Genomic DNA, 20,602 nt, shown 5'->3' with positions numbered 1-20,602 from the left:
ACTCTCTCTCTCTCTCTCTCTCTCTCTCTCTCTCTCTCTCTTATCTCACTCTCTCTCTCTCTCTCTCTCTGCACGCAGTAACCGTGTCCGAATCTGCAAACGCGCCGTTTTGCTTTCCTGTACCCTCGTAGTCACCCGAATTGAAATTTACCGTAGAAGTACAGTTATCACTATAGAATGTGCATGTTTCTTTGAACTATTTGTACTTTAACTCTACGAAAACATCATGCATTTCGTAACAATTCGTTCCTCATTCCTCCAACCTCCGCTGCTTGTCGTGAGAACTAACGAAGTTCACAACTCTACCGCTTGAGAGCAGACACAATTACGCATCATCCACACAGAAAAGTAAATACATAAGCAGAAACAAACAAAAAAGGCGTCATGCTTTCGGCATGCACGCAGGTTCGAGTCTCCTGGAGGAAGCGTAACATCTTTTCTCTCGAGATTTCGGCCTGTGTATGTACGGGACCGGTGGCCACTCACCATCGTGAGGAAATTGGCGAGCTACGGATGAGTAGCGTAACCCGGTTATGGAAACCTACAACAACGACTGGGGGTTCGTCGTGCTGACCGCACGTCACCCCGTAACTGGTTGAATGATCTCCCACCTCGGGTGAGTGATGTAATTGAGTAGGATCAGGTGGGAACGAAGCAGGCAGTCGGTAGGTAGGGCTGTTGCGCCACGGGTTATTATTTATGTTTATCGACATTGAAAGAAATACTCACTTTCATCCAGGGTTGTTAAAGGTCCAGGAATTTTAAATAAATTCAATTCCGGTCCAGGAGAGAAAATCAGAAAGCGTAAATGGGTTCTGTAAAGTATTTAAATTCGGTCCAGGAACTTTTTCCCGATCAATTTAAATACGGTCCAGGAACCTTTTTTCTGAATGAATTTAAATACGATCCAGGAAACTTTTTTCCGAAACAATTTAAATTCGGCCAGGAACCTTTATTCCAGGATCAATTTAAATACGATCCATGAACCTTTCTTTTCCGGATGAGTTTAAATAGGGCCCAAGTTCCGTTTTGAAATGAAACAATACGCAACTTGGTTCGATTACGGACTTGACGATAAACAATTATCCACTTGTGAGCATGAAAGACTAATCCAGGTGCTGGCTGTCTCGAAAATCTAAGGTACAAGGTAGAAATGGGCGAAACGCAAACGCTGCAGTCACGTTACCACTCTCCATATAGCCCCATTCTCTCGCGCGCGTTCCTTCACTTGGTTGTAGCAGCACTGCCATTTCCTGTTGTAATATCTGCTGGGAACACAGCAGCCTCACGTTACCTCATCTACGGCTCCTGGATCGGATGCCGGAGCAACACATGACGGGTTTGTTTGAACTCAATATGACGCCACACTAATATAGGCCAATGCGTTATGTACAATGCAGTAACTCTTCGACAAGGGAGTATTTGAACGTGACCCACGAGAGAACGACAGCATTATGATTTATTTCCTGCGATACGGTTTCTACAACCGCAGTGTGACATTCCAGTGTAAACGTACTCGCGGACATTTTTAGAAGGCAACTTGTAATCGGTCAATCCTGGTCTACGAATTGTAAATAAATTCAATCCCTGACTGCGAGAGAAAATAAGCAAACGTAAATGAGTTCTAGACAGTGTATAACCTTTTCATATTTAAAGCATCTCAATTCGGTCCAGGAACCTTTTTCCGGATCAATTTAACTACGGTCCAGGAACCTTTTTTCCGGATGAAATTAAATTTGGTCCACGAACTTTTTTCCAGGATGAATTTCAATTCGGTCCAGGAACTTTTTCCCCGCATCAATTTAAATACGGTTCAGGAACCTTTTTTCAGGAACAATTAAAATACAGTGCAGGGACCTTTTTTTTTTACATGAAACAATACGCAACTTGGACCGAATTTAAACTGTGCGAGAAAAAAGGTTCCGGTCCTGCAGCAGAACCCAATAGAATTTATGGGTTCCTGGACCTTTATGAACCCTGCTTTAATCATTGTTAATAGTTACTCACTAACAATGTGGGGTTCCGTGGAGCACCGGATTTGTAGCAAAATCGTAGGTCCGTCGTAGGTTCGATCCTCACCAAAGGCAAAGAAGTTTGTTCTCCTGAAGACGAGAGAAGAGGTGCTCCGTTGAAACGTAGTGTTTGAATAAGTATGGTTTAAAGCACTAGACAATGCATAATGTCAAATTAACATTGCATGCTAGACTATACATTTCATTGGATTAACTTTTTAAAAAAATATCTGAAAAAAAAAATTGTCAGATATTCGCTCATCGGATGTTTCGAGAAAAAAGTTTTTACAAGTATATAATAATAATAATAATAATAATAATAACAACAATAATTTATTGACACATACTCCTGACAACAGCATTGGGTAAATACAGTCACGTCAACTATTTCTATTAGTTCATATCATATAAATAATCTATTACAGTTGTTGTCAGTCAATCGTTTCAATATGCTGAGAGCATGAAATTTTGTCTAGTATCATATTTAGAAACCTATAATAATAAAGCAAAATATTATATTATTGATGATATTATTTATATAATATTATTGGCTTTCTCGACATCAATTCACCCAGAAAAAAATCAGCATGACACACACCAAGATTCGATGTTTTATCCCTTCATTGACTGGGATGGGATATAAGGTGTTTCATTGAATGAGGCATATACTACTGTCAGATTCTTTTCCTGTTTCCAAAGCCATCTCAAAATGAAACTTATACCAAAACACCAAACAGAGACTACTACATTTAACTGTGTAACACTTTATTCCAAAATTGAACATACATTCATTTTAGATATTCGAGATCAAATGTTACATCATGTGACCTTCAAATTAAAATTAAAATGTTTTTATATAATGATATATTTTATGAAAACTATACTCCCTTAGCTTCAAAACAAGCGAAAATAAATGTTATATCCCAATTAGAAGAAAAGTTTTGACTTGTTTTACTTGACATTGTAAGCATCAATTTTACATTTTTTTATAATGTTGGCATTTGACAACCCTGCTGTATGAATACCGTGTATCAATGAGAGCTAAAATCTTACATATGTACGTTACTTCATGTCCCCTACCATACTCCCAAATTTCGGAAATATCTGTAATGGTCGGGTTGGTTGATCTGGAAATGGAATGGAAGAGAAGAGAAGAGAAATGCGAAATATGATGATATCAAGAAATCCAGATGGCACAAACGTTACAGATTTTGGACTTTGAGCAATCTGTAAAAAAAAACCTCCTCACACTACGCTACTATCTTTACTGATAAGTATTATCTAACGTGGCTGCTCAAGTGTTACTGTGTTGAAGTGTTTGGAGGTCAGTGGGTCTCATATCTAGCAGTTCAGATTTTGCTTCGGAGTGGAGAATAAAGCAGGTTGTTCATCATGGAAAGCATGCTGTCAAAGGCGGAGATACCCATTATAGATATAACTGGAATAGGTAAGAGATGGTTCAATTGTCTATTATGTGTGGAAATTGTAGGGAGACGTGGCTTCACCTGACACACTCTTCTCTGATCTCGTGAATGAATGGAAGAGTTCGCGTCCGTAGCTTCGCGTGGTGCGGTCGTACCGGTCAATCGCCCAGTGGTGTATTCTCCATGTTACGGGCCCGACCCTGTGGCCGAGTGGTTAGCACATCGCGCTGCGATGCCAAGGGTCCCGGGTTCGAATCCCGGTCGGGCTTGGTTGTTTGTGAATGTCCATTCATCAATTTCATCATTTCATCACTCATCCCCATCTTCGCAAATTAGCCAAGAGGCACAAAACGCGAAGTAAAATAAACTAAATCAATCAATCAATCAATCAATCCATGTTACGGCCTTTACCACCGGTAAACCAACTTTTTCTAATATTTTAATACATTTAGCTTTAATATATGGGTAATTTTTCATTATATATTATATAAATTATTAAGGCAAGCTTCTAAACCAGAATTTAAGTGTATTATTTAAAGAACTTAGAGACTGGTTTATGATCGTTCTCCATTGCACCCATCCCCGATTGTATGAAGGGAGAAAAAGGGAGCCGAAGAAAAAATAGGCGAGTGGATACTTAAAAACACCTGCGTGGTCATTCCCACCGTTGTAAACAGCATTGGCGGGAGAACACTCCTTGTTCTTTCCTGTATTCTGTACCTCGCTCCAGAGGCAGTGTTGTTACATGAAGGGAGATTTCCTTGGTGAAGGGGAATCCAGGTCCAATTTTGGGAGAAAGGGAAATTTAATGAAAAATTTAGAAATCGCCAGAAAATTTAAAGTTGTCAGACTTCTATTGTTTTACTTGCGTGTCTGCATTGGTGTTTTATTTCTATCATGTCTAATTAATCTAGATGGGGTGTATACCTATACTACGCAAAATAATTCTTGCGGTAAACCGGATCAAATTTTCAGAATATATCACTTCAATCGACGTTCGCCAGAAGTAGACATTGTTAATTTCAATTTAAAAAAACAAAAACGAAAAAAATGTATTATTTTGATAGTTCATAACCAAAATAAAGGTCAGCTAATTCCAACAGATCAGAATAACAAAAAATGTAACATGAAGGGAGCAACTCAGAAATTCACGTTTTCACAAACAATGGGTTTTCGTGTGAGAGGTCGCCTAACGTAAATTTCATAACTAAATTACCCCCACTTTGGAAGATGTTTTGAGCGAGGTATGTAGTTAATAACAAAATATCATAACTATGCACTTCAGTACATTCAAGAATATAGAATGTGAAAAATAAAGAAAAACAATATTCTTGTACATTCATCTGGTGTATTCCATAGAAGATTCTCCATAAGGATGAAATAATATAAATTTACTGTAATAAATTTTCATTGTCAGTTTCTAATGATCATTGTTGTAATTATTTCTACAGGTTCAACGACCTTCCCCCACCTCCCAAAAAATTCTTGACGACTCCAATGCACGTTTAGTCCTTGGTCTCGTTTCCTTTTCGCTCTTGTCTACAGCTACAAGTGACGTCTATATTTTTTCGGTCTAGTTTCGATGTCTATATCCCAGTCTCGACCTCTTCTCAATTCCATGAGCAAGTCTGTCCGAAATAATAAAACGGGACACTAAAATGAACAAATTACTATGGTATATGAAAAATGAAATGTAAACGAGTATAAAATTTGCCTGTAACACAAGTTGTACCTATGTCAGTACGACTCAAACCTGGAATCGGCCGTGGTGGGATAGTAACTACAGCTCGGCCAAAGAGGAGTGCGTCAAATTTGTTGTATTTGCATTGTTTAAAAAAAATCATAACGCTCATCTATTCATAAACGGAAAAAAGAATCTCCAGGGTTTCTAAATTTACAGTAAATCATATTTTTTAAAACAAGTTTCATGAAATACTACTCTGTCATATCTCATTATCAGTGAAATATGTGCCGGCCCCTGTGGTGGAGCGGTTACATCGCGCTACGACGCTAGGGGTCCCGGGTTCGAATCCTGGACTGGGCATGGATGTTTCTGAGTGTCCATTCATCAATTTCATCATATCATCCCTCATTCACATCTTCGCAAATTAGCCAAAAGTGGCACAAAAAGCGAAGTAAAATAAAGCAAATCAAATCAGTGAAATATGTGTCGTAAATTGGATTATCGATACAATTAGCATCATTACGCACGTAAAAACGGATGTGAATAATTGGGAGGGGGTGATAGCACTTCTTCTGGACGCAAGGTTGAATTGCACAACCATATACTCAGACCACCAGTCGCCACTGAGATGGACCTAAATGATATGGATTGTTGCTACTTATTTTAAGAATTCCAATGATTAATAGACTGTTCAAGATCTCATTTCATACTTTCTTTCAGTTCTTACACACGATACTTTATCTTTTCGTTGGTTTATATGTAAACTTAAAGTATCCAGTGGCCTTTCATGAGATAATTAGTTGGCCGACTGTTGTTGTTATATAATTTTTTTCCACAATTTGATTTTTCTGATAAATCGAAGGTTAAGAGACATTTATGATTAGCTTCTCAATGTTGGATCCCTATAGACAGACGCACCTATCTGATCGATATCTAATATTAAGGCAGTAGCAGTCCGCAAAATTTTATCTTTGATCAACCTTCTTCCTAAAACTTTGTTGCAACTACAAATAACCATCTACATTTCCTAGATATGTACTATTTAATCTCTGTCCACCGTAAGAATGAAGTGACTGTAAATCCTATTGGTTATTCCGATAGTGTGTGTCCAAGAATTTTCCGCGTAGGAATATAGTACATGGTAGAACACATTCAACGTAGCTACTAAATTGAAGTGATTGAACCTTATGAACTGTACAGCTACGATCAATATATTTATGGGTAAGGTAAGATCCGCATTTTCAAACAGGGAAGACTATTTGTCATACGTCATGTGGTTATGTTTACATTACTTCGTGGTTACAGAGGATGTAGAATAGAAATGTACTAGAAATTTCTTGTTCCAGTTTTGGTACTCATTGTGAGCAACAACAAAATGAACATTGTCCATTTTAGAAACAAACGATGACGTCTGCTTACGTCGATCTGCCTCCCAGCTGCACCGGGCTTTCTGCAAACGTGGTTTGGCTCTCCTGATCAACCATGGAGTCTCTGAAGACAAGGTCGGTATATAGCTAGTGGGTTTTCTGATTATGATTTTGCAGGTCGTGTGTGGAATTTTTATGTATAGCATAGTGGTCGATGCAGTTTTATTCAATATGTTGTGTAGGAACAGAAAAGTAATGATAGCCATCTGGGACCCGTGAATGAGAAGGGAGATGGAGCTAACCCCAAATAATTTGGAAAATGAAAATTCTATATAAAATACATTTGTATAAATGTTGATATTGGATAATTAATTTTTACTTTTTTGAATTCATATCCATCCATTTGAAATATCCAATTACCTTTCCATGGAAGTGGTTTTTAACTTCTATTTACAAAGAACTCCCTTTAATCATCTGTTGTTTATCAAATTTCCATCATATATTTATTTTTAGTTGCATTGCAAAGGTTTCACTACAAATATAAAATGTATTACAATATAAATATTTCGTATTATAATAATAAGATTAGTTTGAGGCCTCCCCGATGGCGCAGTGGTAGCGTCGTCGCCTTGTAATCAAGGGTTCCCGGGTTCGATTCCCGGTGGAGGCACATAGTGGTTCGGATCCCACTTTAAACTGTAGGTCCAGTCCCGATTAGCCTTATTGTGCATAAAGTGGACTTAAAACAACAAATCAATCCAATAGTAAGATTAGCAATAATATTGAACGGAGAATGATAGCCGAATAAGTGCTTTAATGAGAAGACTAACGAGTCATTTTACTTGTTAGTTTAGTTATATCGGGCTTAGATGGTTTATTTGGTTTGATTTGATTTAAGCTTTAAGTCCATTTTATGCACATAAAGCTAATCGGGACTGGACCTACAGTTTAAAGTGAAATCCGAATCACTATGTGCCTCCCTGGATATTGAACCCGGGATCCCTTGATTACAAGGCAATGACGTTACCACTATGCCATCGGGGATGCCCTGGTGGCTTATTTAACATTTAAAACTTACCATATAGATATGTCCTCTGTGTAAAATGTATGTAATTAATTGTTGCGTTCTTCGAAGTTTCTAAATAAATATTTGTTTCTGTTAGTACTGTAAGTTTCCTATTTTTGAAACACAAAAGTTCTATAGAATTGTTTTCTTGTTCCATACACGCAAAAACAGAACCTTTTGAATTAAGCACAAGCTGATTAGATCTTAGAAGCTTGTTAAAAATCTGAACGAATTAACAATTGCTTCATTACAGAAACAAAAAAAATGCTATGTCATTGTAATTTCTGTACATTTTTATGAAATAATACCTCAAAGAATTATCATTTTCTTCAAACTTCGTATTGTACATTCATCAGCTAACAGGACAGTGGTTCCCAAAGTGTGCGCCGCGGCACCGCGAAATGTTCCAATATTTTCACTGAAATGACACTTGTTCCAAATATGTGCTTATTTAGTACTTTTTACAAATAAAATGTTTCTGAATTTGAAATGTGTGTGTCTTTTAACGTAAGACAAGCAACCTAATCACACCTACTGAGCGTCGCAAGTATTATATAGGCCTATATTCTGACTTGGGCGTCGCGGAAAAATCTTGAAACAGTAAGGGCGCCGTGAAACGAACAAATTTGGGAACCCCTGGGCTAAGAAAGTTCTCTCTTTCGTGTTAAGATTGCTTTTAACTATCACAATTCATATTTTGATCTGTTTTCAGTAGATCCGTGCCGTGAACGAGGCGATGTATACATTTTGTAGCCTTCCGGAAGACGTTAAGAAACAGTATGTACGACTTCCTTCACAGAATCATGGTTACGTTCCCCCAGGACTTGAGAGGTAATATTTCCTAATATTTCTTCAGGTTTTGATATAAACAACTTTAGTAGTTAGTACACCATACTCGTGATTAGTTTTTCGCTTAGAAAAGTAAATAAGGCAACCCGAGGCAGAACAGGGTACGTAACTTTCAATGTAAATATAAATTACACTCTTAAATTTTAAAACTATAGAAAAAAAATAATAGATTTCGGGTACAAACTTTCAATAACCACAATACATTGGAAAACGTTACGAATATTAAATATATGTTGTTGCTTTCTTTTATATATAACAAACGATGTAAATTGCCTCTCGTTTTTGAGCGTGGTAGAACGGAGTAGCCTGTAAAAAGAAAGTTTTATGATGCCCACAATTCAGAAGTTAGTACCGCGTCATCACTGTCGATAACAGCACACGAATTATGTGACCACTTTTTACATGGAACACACGGCACCCAGCATTCCATCGAAGCAGAGTACACGTTCTGATAAAACAACTTCACCAGCAATGCACGTTCTTTCTTATTTAATGGCATGGTGATCACTTCCGAACTTTTGTTCAGCACTCACGTTAAGTGATTTAGCTGAGTTGTTAATTAGAAAGACATTCGTTTGTGTCTGGAAGTTGCGAGAAAATAATCTCATCTTTATTGAAAGATTGCAATGTAAAGGCAATTTCTTCTCCTTCTTCATGACCCTGTCAACAAAACCTGTCGACTTTGGACATCGTTTATGTTATTGTATTAGTTTTAGTGTTTTCCTTCTTAAATTAGTCACTCTAGTTCACCAGTATCATATGCGATTATATGAATAAACCACTTTTGTCCTTTTGCTGTTTTTTTTTTATTTTTATATATATAAGTCATAATTCAAGCTTACATTTTCGAGCATATGCATAGAGCAGCCATATTATTGGAGGAGATAATTCTCATAGAATGGAAGTGAGTGATATAGGAAATGACATTTTTAAAATTTGAATACCTTTAAAGAGTGTGATTGATTGATTGAATGATTTAGTTGATTTTACTTCGCGTTTTGTGCCCCTTGGCTAATTTGCGAAGATGGGGATGAGTGATGAAATGATGAAATTGATGAATGGACATTCACAAACAACCAAGCCCGAACGGGATTCGAACCCGGGACCCTTGAGAGTCCAAAAAAGTTCCAAAACAATAGAAAACGCCAAGGATCTTGCGTCGCAACTCTTCAGAGATATCCTCTCGGTCAAAACGAGGCTAGAAATTCTTAGTCGTGAAGCTGCAAGCAGATTTGATAACCCCATTCGAAAGAAGATTCTTTCAGCACTTTGCTTTAAGGTAATGAAAAATATAAATAAGGCAGAAACTTGCTTAGCAAAATTTTTACGTGACGATGACTACTCGTATGGTGTATGACATACAAAACAAAAAAAAACATTCTTCAGTCTCTGGACATTCAAAGACTCTATATACAGCTCTCCATTCCTCTTTCGACTTGTGTCTTATCAATGCTTGTCAGTGTTAAGATGCGTCGCTTTCATTCACGCCGACAGCTAAAGAAGAGTTTTCTCTTCTGTCAGTTCAAGAAAAAGTTATAGACAGGTAGACAACACGCTGCAGGTGTTAGCTTTCTATGTATTGCTGCACGGGTTTCACAAAATAGAGCTCATTGCCGAAAGTTCAGTGACGGCAAGTCGTTCAGTTGACAGCAAAACGGAATCTGATGACAAGGAAATCTCCATTAGGACAGATAGAAGTTTACTCTATAAACACTCCTGATGAAGGATTATAGTGAAAACATTACATGTAAAACGCTGACTGCTTCAGAAGAAAACAGAAGTCGACTTGTTTTTTAAAAAGACAAGAAATTGGACCCCAACTCTCACGCTTACACCAAATATGTGGTCATGAGATAAATTTGGCTCAAGGTGAAGCACTGGTGATTACTTTTGCTCCTGCAACGAGTGGGAAATCGCTAGGTGCCAAGATATTATGTGACGAGGTTAGGTATTGCATTGTTGCTGAGGAACCGAACATTTTTCAGGCGCTCAGTAAGGCCAAAGAACAGGACGAGTACATTGCAAAAGAGAGTTCAACAGATTCACGCAGGCACCTTCCTCAAGGAGATTTGAAACCAATCCGCAAATTACCGATAAAACCCCTTCAAATGAATTGTTTTATAGATTTTTCAGCTCCCTATGCTCGGTGCGATAGATTTTTCCAAGGAAAAGATAGAACAGACCAAGGAGCTACCAGTACACTCCCCGCACTGGCGAAAACCAACGATGAGTATTTCACCACCAATGCAGCCAGTTCCTCAAGCTCTAAATTCCAGGATATGAAAGAGAGATTTACACCAAGACGTCAAGAAGATTTGTCTCTCAAACACAGTCTATACCCTTAGAAACGTTAGACGTTGACGAACGGAGGTACAAACCAAATCCCGTATCTCGCAATTTAGAAGTTACGCACCAATCAGGAGACGAAAATTGCAACCTCTTGTTCCACGGCATCAGGTCAGCTACGATGAGATCAACAGACGTTGAAGCAGTGGGTGTAACGATGGTGCATCTGTTAACAGAAGACCGTGCGGTATTTCCCACGGAACATGGAGGCTCTCTGTTAGCGGATGCAATGCCAGCCGTAGAAGCCCAACAATCGGAAGGAAGGAGAAATTGGAAAAGGGCGTTTATCGAACGAACGTGCACAAGTCGAGGAACAGAGTGACATAAAAAGAAGAAGAGGTGCCCAGAGAATGTTTCAAGGTGACGAAATTGACGAGAACAAGGAGACAAACCTAAGATCACTGTATTCTTCGAGAGACATCCACGAAAGCGGTGACAGTTACTTCGGACTCTTGTCCCACGGCGTACAGTTTCCTAATAATGCTAGAGAACTTCAAAAGATGGCCGAGGCCGTGACACATCAGCTAACAGAAGACCGTGCGGTACCACCCACGGAACATGGAGGTCCTTTGTTAACCGATGGAATGTCACTTGAAAAATCCGAGATATCAAAAGGAGCCATTAGGAAACGTCGTTCTTCGAAAGAATTTATACCAACTGAGGAATCAAGCGAAAATCCAAGGAGGAGACGTGTTGGGCAAACGTTCCAGGGTGAATACATTCAAGGTAGCAATGACAGAGAACCAACATCTAAGTATGTTTTGAGCTGCGTACACGAAAGAGGGGACAGATATTGTGGTTTAATGTCCCATGGCGTACAGTTTCCTCAAAAGAAAGAAAGAGAACATGACAGCATGCCAGAGTTCGTGCGTGATACATCAACCGGCAGAAGACCGTGCGGAATCACCCACAGCTCATGGAGGCGCTCTGTCGGCTGATGTACAACCACCCACAGAAGCCCAAACAGCGAAAGGAGGAAGGTCTTCTAGGTATGTCCACGAAAGAAGCGACGAGGACTGCAGTATTTTGGCCCACGAGATACAGGTAGCTCGGAAGGAAAGAAAACGTGAGAGAATGACAGGCCACGACGCGTCAACTGTCAGAAGAATGTGTGGAAACGCCCACGGATCATGAAGGCGCTCTGGCAGCTGATGCGATCTCGCTCGCAGAACCTCAAGATTCTGGAGACGCTACAATGAGACACAATGTAAATGAATTACCCGGGGGAGACAGCAGCACCATTGCAGAACCAGCAAAGGTAACATCCGAGGCATCGCTGTCGATAGGCCAAGACTTGGCCAAAGGAAAGAGTTCGGAACCAAAGGAACCGAGAGTCACGGCCCGTGATTCCAAAGCTGGCGACAAGGGTTATTCTGTAGTGTTGACTTTCGGTAGCGAAACGAAAAGAGAATCTGACAAAGATGTCGAAACTGAACTAGATCGTTTTGACGAAATCGAGGTACATGTTGAGGAAACACCGCTCTCACAGGTTGCACAGGAGGAACAGCATTTTCGACCGGGGGAAAAGTTCATCAGGAACTACGTTCATGTCGAGTGGAAGAAGACAGTGGTAACAGTTAACTCGCCCTTTAAACTAAAAGATCCTCGGCCCTGAAACGCGTGGAAGAGAAAGCTTTGAAGTACGGCGCGTTTTCGGTTTTCCAAGAGGACGTTGGCAAATTGTAAGCTGCATTGACATGAAGATGCATCGAGCTTGAATCTAAACAGGAGGAAGAGCTTCAATACTTCCTGCTCTTAAAAGAAAACAAAACAGAAGACAACGTTTTGAATTTCGCTAACTTTCAACGCAATATGGTGAGACGATTGACGGAGAATCTCCTGAACGAGTTAGAAAGCAGCCTCTGACGAATATGCAAGGAGACCTGTTTCTACGAGAAGAAGAAAAGGAAGATGAAGAAGAAGCAAAGCCAGTTCTTTAGGATTTTCATTAGCTTTGCTGACAGCCCAAGGACTACTCCGACCACGACCGAGAAGAACCAGTTTCGGCTGACGAGGCTCCGCGGCAAATTCACCACGAGAGGAGGGAACCACCCGGCAGCTGAGGTCTTAACTTTCGCAGCAAAGGGAGGAGGCATGGTTGTTGTTCAGCGCGAAGCTCGGAAGACAAGCAAAAGGAAAGATATCGAGGAAGCTGAAGGGAACGAAGAAGAGGCTTTCACAATGCTCTACAACGACGAATGGAAACGCACTGAGGAAGAATTGAAAAAGTTCATAGACTCCGAGAAGTCCTCACTGAAGAAAAAACTGCTCTCCAACACTGCCCGGTCGAGATTCGACAAAGAGATCGAGGATTTGGAGGCAAAGATATACTTGAAGCTTACGGATCAACGCATTGTTTAAGAGAAGCGGCTTAGATGTTATTTCGTCCAAAACAGACGCCTCAATCACGATCGTACGGTGCAGTTTATGAACTTTCATTGCAGGTCGGTTAACGAAACGGGGAAGAGCTTAATGCAAGAGGTGAAGTTGAGTTTTGAGATCATTGAAAAGGACATGCACTTCTATAAGGACAGAAGAGGATGCCTAAACAGATTATCATCATTCTGTCGACGCCACTTATGTCTGTCGTAGGGGACACTTACGTCTATTGTGTTTCATGAACTAATTAATAGTGATAAAGTTTCATTGCAGTGATGTGCAAATTTTATTGGTTCAACTAATATCTAGATAAAAAGCATTCAAAATATAATCATCACCTGCTCCAAATTTAAATTTGTCAGACTAATTGAAATTACTTGTACTTATGAACAATAAAAAAAATATTCTACATTTCTGTGTTGTCATATGAAACATGCTAGTAAATATCACGGGTCTATGTTTTAATGCTTCAATTACATATTGACAAGCATAATACAAATCACAACAGTAAATGCATGCCGTTATCATCCTTATTATCTTCACTTGACTCGAACTAATCTAAAGCCTGAATAACACGGAACTTGATTTCCAGCAGGAATGTCCTAGTTGGCGCTGGACTGGCTACCCATCTGCTAGTTTTCGCTTCACACGATACTTGTTACCATACTTGTCGGTATACTTTTGATCCCATAAGACATTGTTCAGAGCTGACAATCTAAAAAGATGGACGAGCAATTTGAAGAACATTGTAGGAGAATTACTGCAGCATTAAAAATTATAAGAAGAAAAGTATGGACTAGAAATTGGCTCCAATGAAAATATGGTAATCAATGCGTACTGAACAAGCTCTCTAATGAACTCTGGTATGCATATTAATAGGCGAGATTCGCAGGATTCATTCATTAAAACAGTATTTGTTTCAACTAAATATATCAAACATTAATGCACCTGTAATAATAAGGATTTTCATTATCAACTAATCATATTTGACACGTATAAATCTCAGCCTTTGCATAAATACCTAAAGAACTGAAGACGAACGCGAATCACTTCAGTTACTTTTTCTTTTATCGCGAAGAAAACAAACCAACACTCGGAAAACACAGACAAAAAATTTCCTTCCCAAAACTCACAGATTATCTTCACATGGCCAAACTTCGCTCTGATTGGCTGTTCCACAGAATCTAGTCGAGGAAAGCCAGTTGCAATTAGAACATGACATATTCCTCAAAACCAGCCAAGCAATCAACCAGGCAGCCATCACTTTCGGCCAGGTAGCCAGTTCAGCGCCAACTAACTGGAAATCCAGTTAGTTATTCGGCCTTCTTCTTCATCAATTTCTTTCCAATTGTTCTATTTTTTGGTTCTTGAAAAAGTTTTTTTTTTCTTTTTCCCTTCTTTCATATTCTTACTTTCCTACCTTGTTCTGCCGCACCTATTCTGCCCTGGGAGTTGTTGTTTGGCTATGGTAACTAAAAATCAGTAATAACGTACGTTTAATTATAACTATTGATCATAATATCACAATCGTCAGGAAATCGTGGAGCTACGAGTGAGTAGCGTAACCCGATAATAAAAATCTCCTATAACGGCTGGGGTTTCGACGTGCTGACCCCACGTCACCCCATTACCGGTTGAAGAACTCCACACGAAGAACTCCAAAATTCTAGGTAGGACTATGGGAGGGAGACTGGCAGTCGGGAGATAGGCCAAGACCCTTACGTGCTGTAGAACCATGGGTTATTATTATTATTGATCATAACATACACAGCTAAAACTATTTGGATTTCTCTCCTACAATTGTTGTATATACGAGCTGCAAGGAGATATTATTCGAAATTATAAAAAATCACAAAACGGATGCGAAAAGCACGATACTCGTAAACGAACGACTCTCCCGAACAAAATAAGAAAAACTGCACAGCCTCCACAGGATGCAGAATTTACTAGAGGTTTCACGCAGGGTACCTCGTTCTGCCTTACTTCCTCGGGTTCCCCAAAATACTAATGACGATTTCTTAAAGATCTCTCCTTCTATACCTGTAATTGTCTTGATGTTTTGTGAATAGTGTGGTTTAAGTACAGTATTTGCATATAAAATTCAGATATATGGTTGTAGATATATATTTCTTTAGGTAATAATATCATTAATTCTTCAAAATGCACCATGTTAAACAACCAGAAAATCATAAAATTTTCACTGGTGTAATTGAAAGTAATAACAGGAAAGCGTGAAATAGAGAAAATGGATATGAGTATATGTGATGAATCATTGTATATAGTAGCCTATAGTTCAACATTTCAGTTTTTTTTATTATTATTGTCCAATCATACATGCGCTATCTGTGAAACGGAATATAAAAAGAGAGAAAACGAGAAATGTCAACATCACTGAAGGGTCGTAAATACGAAATGATGAAATAAATCAAACTACTTCAACACTATCAGTTTTTCAAAGATAGCTTAAGTACCTTAACAGGTAGCTCAAGATGTATCAGTTTTTAATGTTGACCAGCTAACCCGCCCACGGGGGTTGTCAGAAGGGCCTGGGCACTTCCTAATATGTCCTCAAAAAGTAAAAATGTAGAAACTACAATGAAATTAATGAAAATGATATCTGTGTTTAAAAAAAAAAAAATGAATTTAGTTTCATTTGAGGTGCCCCGCTTTCTCCCTCCCTACCCAAAGCAATGTGATATTGTTTACTATAATATAATCAGTAGTCCTCCTCCGTGGCCGTGCGGTCTAAGGCACCTTGCTTTGGACGACGACTGCGGGTTCAATCCCGGGTTCAGTCTTGGAAAATTTCGACCTGTGTATGGGTATAGATAGGGCCGGTGGCAACCCACCATCGTGAGGAAATTGGGGAGCTTCGAATGAGTAAGCGTAATTCGGTCGCATTAACCTACTATAACGGCTGGGGATACGTCGGCCTGACCCCCCGACTATTCCAATCCTGGTTCAAGATCTCCACGCTTAGAGGCGACGAAGGGAAGCGTGGAAGGGAGACCGGCAGTCGTTGGGTAAGCCAAGGCCCTTCATGGGGTGTAACGCACAGGATATTTTTTTTTATTAATATAATCAGTAATCAGGTAGTAAAGAAGATATGTTTTTCACTTCAATCGCACAGAGCTCCTCCTTAAATCGGCCCACACGTATCTCCTTCCCGAGTACAGCCTCGATTGCTAATGCAACCTTCTTCAACTCACAAGGCTTATTTGTTTATTTACATTCACACATAACAGGACGATTACAGTAGCAATCGAAACCGCGCTCATAAGAAAAATAATCAAACCGATTTATGAACGAGCTCTGTGCAATTTATAACCTTATAATATTTGTGGTTTAATAACTGTAAATAGTAATTATGAGTTCATTTTGTCGAATAAGATTGACAATGATTTGATTTGACGAATTATTTCGCAGTGGACTCAAAGTGATAACGAATTCTCAGAGACTGTAATGCTAAAATTTCATCTTCACATACCTAATATTTTCTGTGAAAATGAGCATAAAGCTACAACAATTAGCCTAACATTATCCAGATAGACAATTGAAACACCCGTTAAGACATCCCCAAATAAATTAGTCTGCGCACGCCTATTATATACAATATACACACTTTTGATACACTTTTGGTTAAAACTGAATCTACGTAGTTGCTGAAAAGTGTTACAAAAGCACATTTTTATGTACGAATATTGAATTTCATTGTGGTAATAGTCATAGAATTTTAAGTTCATTCAAATGATATCACAACCAAAATTTGCATTTGTCAAAGACAAAAGATCTAATTTATTCGCGTCTACTTTGCACCATTTTTCTAATAAATACACACATTGCAATTATCTTCCACGAACTTAAATGCTAGTGTTTCAAAACATGGTTATATCTTTCTTTAGTTTAACAGAGAACAAGATGTCGGAAGCAAGGGAGTGCTTTGATGTTCGCGGATTGCATAGGAGATTGCCAGAGAAAGAGATTCCAGAAATCATAACACTTCTTTCGCAGCTGACTGAGGATTTGCGAAGGCTCACTATGTTCTTGTTGAAGTGTCTAGCTATAGGATTGGGTAAGTACTAGATTTTACTCTTATTTATTACGTATGATAAGTGTCCAATACACTACAAATTTTTAAAAAGTTATACAGTTCGAGATGTTTGTTTTGAAAACGTAATAAAGTTATGGTTATTTTACAGGTACTTTCTGTTGGAGGCTTACTTCTAGCTTCATTGCATAATTAATTCAATGCTCTTTTCTTAATTCGACTCTTTTGTCCTTGTTCTTATATACATGTACACTACTTCTAACTAAAATGTAAATTATGAAAATCAACAGGGAACGATTGGTTTGATTTGGTGTTTTAAGTCCACTTTATGCACAGTAAGGCTAATCGGGACTGGACCTACAGTTTAAAGTGGGATCCGAACCACTATGTGCCTCGACCGGGTATCGAACCCGGGACCCCTTGATTACAAGGCAACGACGCTACCACTGTGCCATCGGGGAGGCCCAACAGGGAACGATTTCTAATAAATGAAGAGTTTTTGGCAAGAAAATTTAATTCATCTATCTTGTGTTCATATTTAAAATACTAATATTTCTCTCGTTTCCATCCAACCAGAATGTAAACGATAACAATTTATTTAGCAAAATAACGAATCGCGGTGATTCTATTCACATTGAAATTTCAGTACAGAAAAAAAGTGAAGTAATTCAATTGCATTTCTATTTCTTTTGGACAGCATTGCTATACAATTTATAGAGCCATATGTCTGATGTTTCAGGACGAATTAGACCGGTCCATAAGGATACTTTCTTTCAGCTTTGCTGATTAGTATCCAAATAATTCTTTAGAGCTGGAATTACTCAAAAATATACATCTGACTAAAATATTTCATTCATGAATTCTTTCTTCTTGCAGAGCATGATACTCGCGTTCGTATCATCATCGATTGCAAGTTACATATATAATCTATTCACACATTACCCACTCGATTTTGTTTTGTAATTGTAGTTAGAATAATAAAAGTAAATTATGTAAATGTAATAACTAACTTGAACACGCAGATAATAGCACAAGACGAATCAAAAAACATTGGACAAAGGTATTATCATGTAAGAATCGATCACTGATTAGTTTATACCTACTGGTCATCACTGCGCACGTGCTGTGTCGCGCCTATGGTTTCTCTTCGTGGTTCCGGTTAGTAGTCCGACCCCTGGAGCCGCCTGTGGCTAATGTAATGCAGGTCGCCGAAACGCGCACGAAGCGGCTCGCGGAATTTCCATGCCAAAAATCTTCTAAAGAAGAATTTGTTCCTTTCGTCGTACCACCGAATGCAATCCAGTGCCATTTGGCTTATCTTTGTTGGGTGCTGTCGTCTACCCAGTGTGCGAAATAACGGGAAGGGGGTGCCATGGATCCCCTACAAAAAATTCTAACCCCGTAAAAGATAATTATTTTTATTTCTGCTAGGAATGTTCTTCTAGGGATCCTCTCCAGAGAAATTTGAATCGGAAGCATACAGTATACTTACCATTTATTAATTATGTAACAAACAATTGCAAATTATTAGTGTATATTAATGGTCCAGTCATCAAAGATTTCCCTGCCGAAAAGTATGCAGTCTTGATTAAAGAAGGACACCATTCTGCAACTGACGAACCTCAGCGATCCAAGACGACAGCAGCGAAAAATCGCTTAAGTTTTGATGGAATAGTGCTGTTAATTTACATGTATTAAAGTGTTTACAACGAACTTACAGGTAGGTAGGTAGGTTAGACGGACATTAAATTTGACCTTGGCAATATAGATTTCGTCAAGTTTTCTGTGTTACTAGTTCAATAACTCTTCTTGTGTATGACTTTAGTTTTTTTTTACAAACAGCTGGTATATACCTACGTATACTAGGTGCTTCTAAATTACGTGTAAACGTTACAAGATTTAATGACCTAGATTAGAACCAATGTTCTAAGATTCTTAGAACCGCAAGGCACTATAGTTCAGTTACCGACGGGTAACATATACAAATTTGCAAAAAACCTACCTCCCGAAATTAAATGACAAATCCCCCCCCCCCTCCCAAGCGAAAAGCTTAATTCTACAACTGTACGGAGGAGCGTCACAGATCCGTAGTCAGTGACAGGCTCAATCCCCTTGCTTATATTTCTGACTGTAGTATTGAAACCATTCTTTTGCAAGGAGTTTATTGCGAATGGTTCTTCATGTTTTAATTTCAGATCTGCATGAAGATTACTTCGTGAAACTTCACAGCAAATTAATGGAAGAAGGCAGCGGAACGTCGCTGAGGATGCTGTTCTATCCTCCTCTATCAGAGTCCTTGCCTTCGAACCTCACTCGCTGTGGGGAGCACACGGACTACGGAACCTTCACGCTGCTCATGCAAGATTCTGAAGGAGGACTGGAGGTAAACAGGCTAGTTTCTTTGTTTACGTCACCACAAAAGTAAAGTTGTTCGTAATCGTGGTGTAGGTTCAGGATTTTAATCAGATATTTCTTTGTTACATTTCTCTTTTAATTCTGAAACTTTGGAGATATATTTGATAAAGGCGATATTACTAGTACTTCAGTCATTACTGATCATGGGTTTTGATAAATCAGTTTCTACATCGGATAAACATACAGATGGGGATGATGATTTCCGGGGTTGTACCTAAGGGTATTTGAGTGCAGGTTCCTACCTTTAAATATGAGATAGAACTAAGCAAAACGAAATGTTTAATTTCTTTTACCGCCGTATTTGTAAAAAATCTGTATCACATGTGCATTGTAGATCAGGCAGCGGATTTGTAGTGTTGTAACAGGGGAGGAAGAGAGGGAATGAGCGAGGCAGGAGGCTTCGTCGGTCGCGTTCGTACAGTGTCATCTTGTCGTTGGTTTCGTGACTAACAGTCCAGTGTGGCATTGTAATCATGGCACAAGAAAAATAAGGCAGTTCCTTGAATCACAGTGTGTTTTTTTACCTTTCAACGCAAGAGGCTCCCCACTGCTCTGCTGCTTACTGAGGTGCAATGTGCAGGCGGGAAACTCGCACCTCACGGAGCGCTCGCTGGATTTCTCAAGTGCAAGCGAGTTGCTCAAGTCCGAACTATTGCCATTCCATCACCGGTGGCTGAATCGATATCTGTTCTATTTTCAGATAATGTCTCCTAACCATCGTTGGAGTCGGGTGGGTCATCTCCCAGGTGCAATCCTCGTCAACTCTGCGGACCTACTGGCTGCGTGGACAAGCGGAAAGTATTCTGCTGTGGTATGTGTAAAACATTTTGTTTGTACAGGGTGTGTCATAAAGGTAACCGAAAGTGCCTTAGTGTCTTCATCGTTTCAATATTACTCGGTCTGTTATCCACTGATTATTTTTCTCTCGCTGGTTTTCAGTTTGACTTCTTGCTTCATTTTCTTTCTAGCTTCTTTTATTTATCTTTATGCCCTATTTCTTTAATAATGTCTC

At 39.0% G+C, this 20,602-nt stretch overlaps 1 protein-coding gene across 2 annotated transcripts in view; it reads left to right on the top strand.

The window, feature by feature from the left end:
* Positions 1 to 20,602, top strand: part of LOC145982794 (uncharacterized) — a 47,716-nt gene that overhangs the window by 26,031 nt on the left and 1,083 nt on the right. Inside the window, exons 1-6 of one of the 2 annotated variants that reach the window (XM_083116159.1) lie at positions 3,207 to 3,459; positions 6,516 to 6,622; positions 8,269 to 8,384; positions 17,030 to 17,199; positions 19,371 to 19,558; positions 20,291 to 20,401. In XM_083116159.1, the coding sequence (XP_082972285.1) occupies positions 3,405 to 3,459; positions 6,516 to 6,622; positions 8,269 to 8,384; positions 17,030 to 17,199; positions 19,371 to 19,558; positions 20,291 to 20,401 (747 nt within the window). In that variant the 5' untranslated portion in view covers positions 3,207 to 3,404. Of the gene's footprint in view, positions 1 to 3,206; positions 3,460 to 6,515; positions 6,734 to 8,268; positions 8,385 to 17,029; positions 17,200 to 19,370; positions 19,559 to 20,290; positions 20,402 to 20,602 lie in introns of those variants that run through there. The other variant, XM_083116160.1, reaches the window with a different exon arrangement.

The sequence above is a fragment of the Lepisma saccharinum genome, unplaced genomic scaffold, assembly GCF_977018435.1.
Source record: "Lepisma saccharinum unplaced genomic scaffold, izLepSacc3.1 HAP1_SCAFFOLD_424, whole genome shotgun sequence".
Lineage (NCBI taxonomy): Eukaryota > Metazoa > Arthropoda > Insecta > Zygentoma > Lepismatidae > Lepisma > Lepisma saccharinum.
Note: the sequence above shows the minus strand (reverse complement) of the source record. Positions and strands in the feature narration are given on the sequence as shown.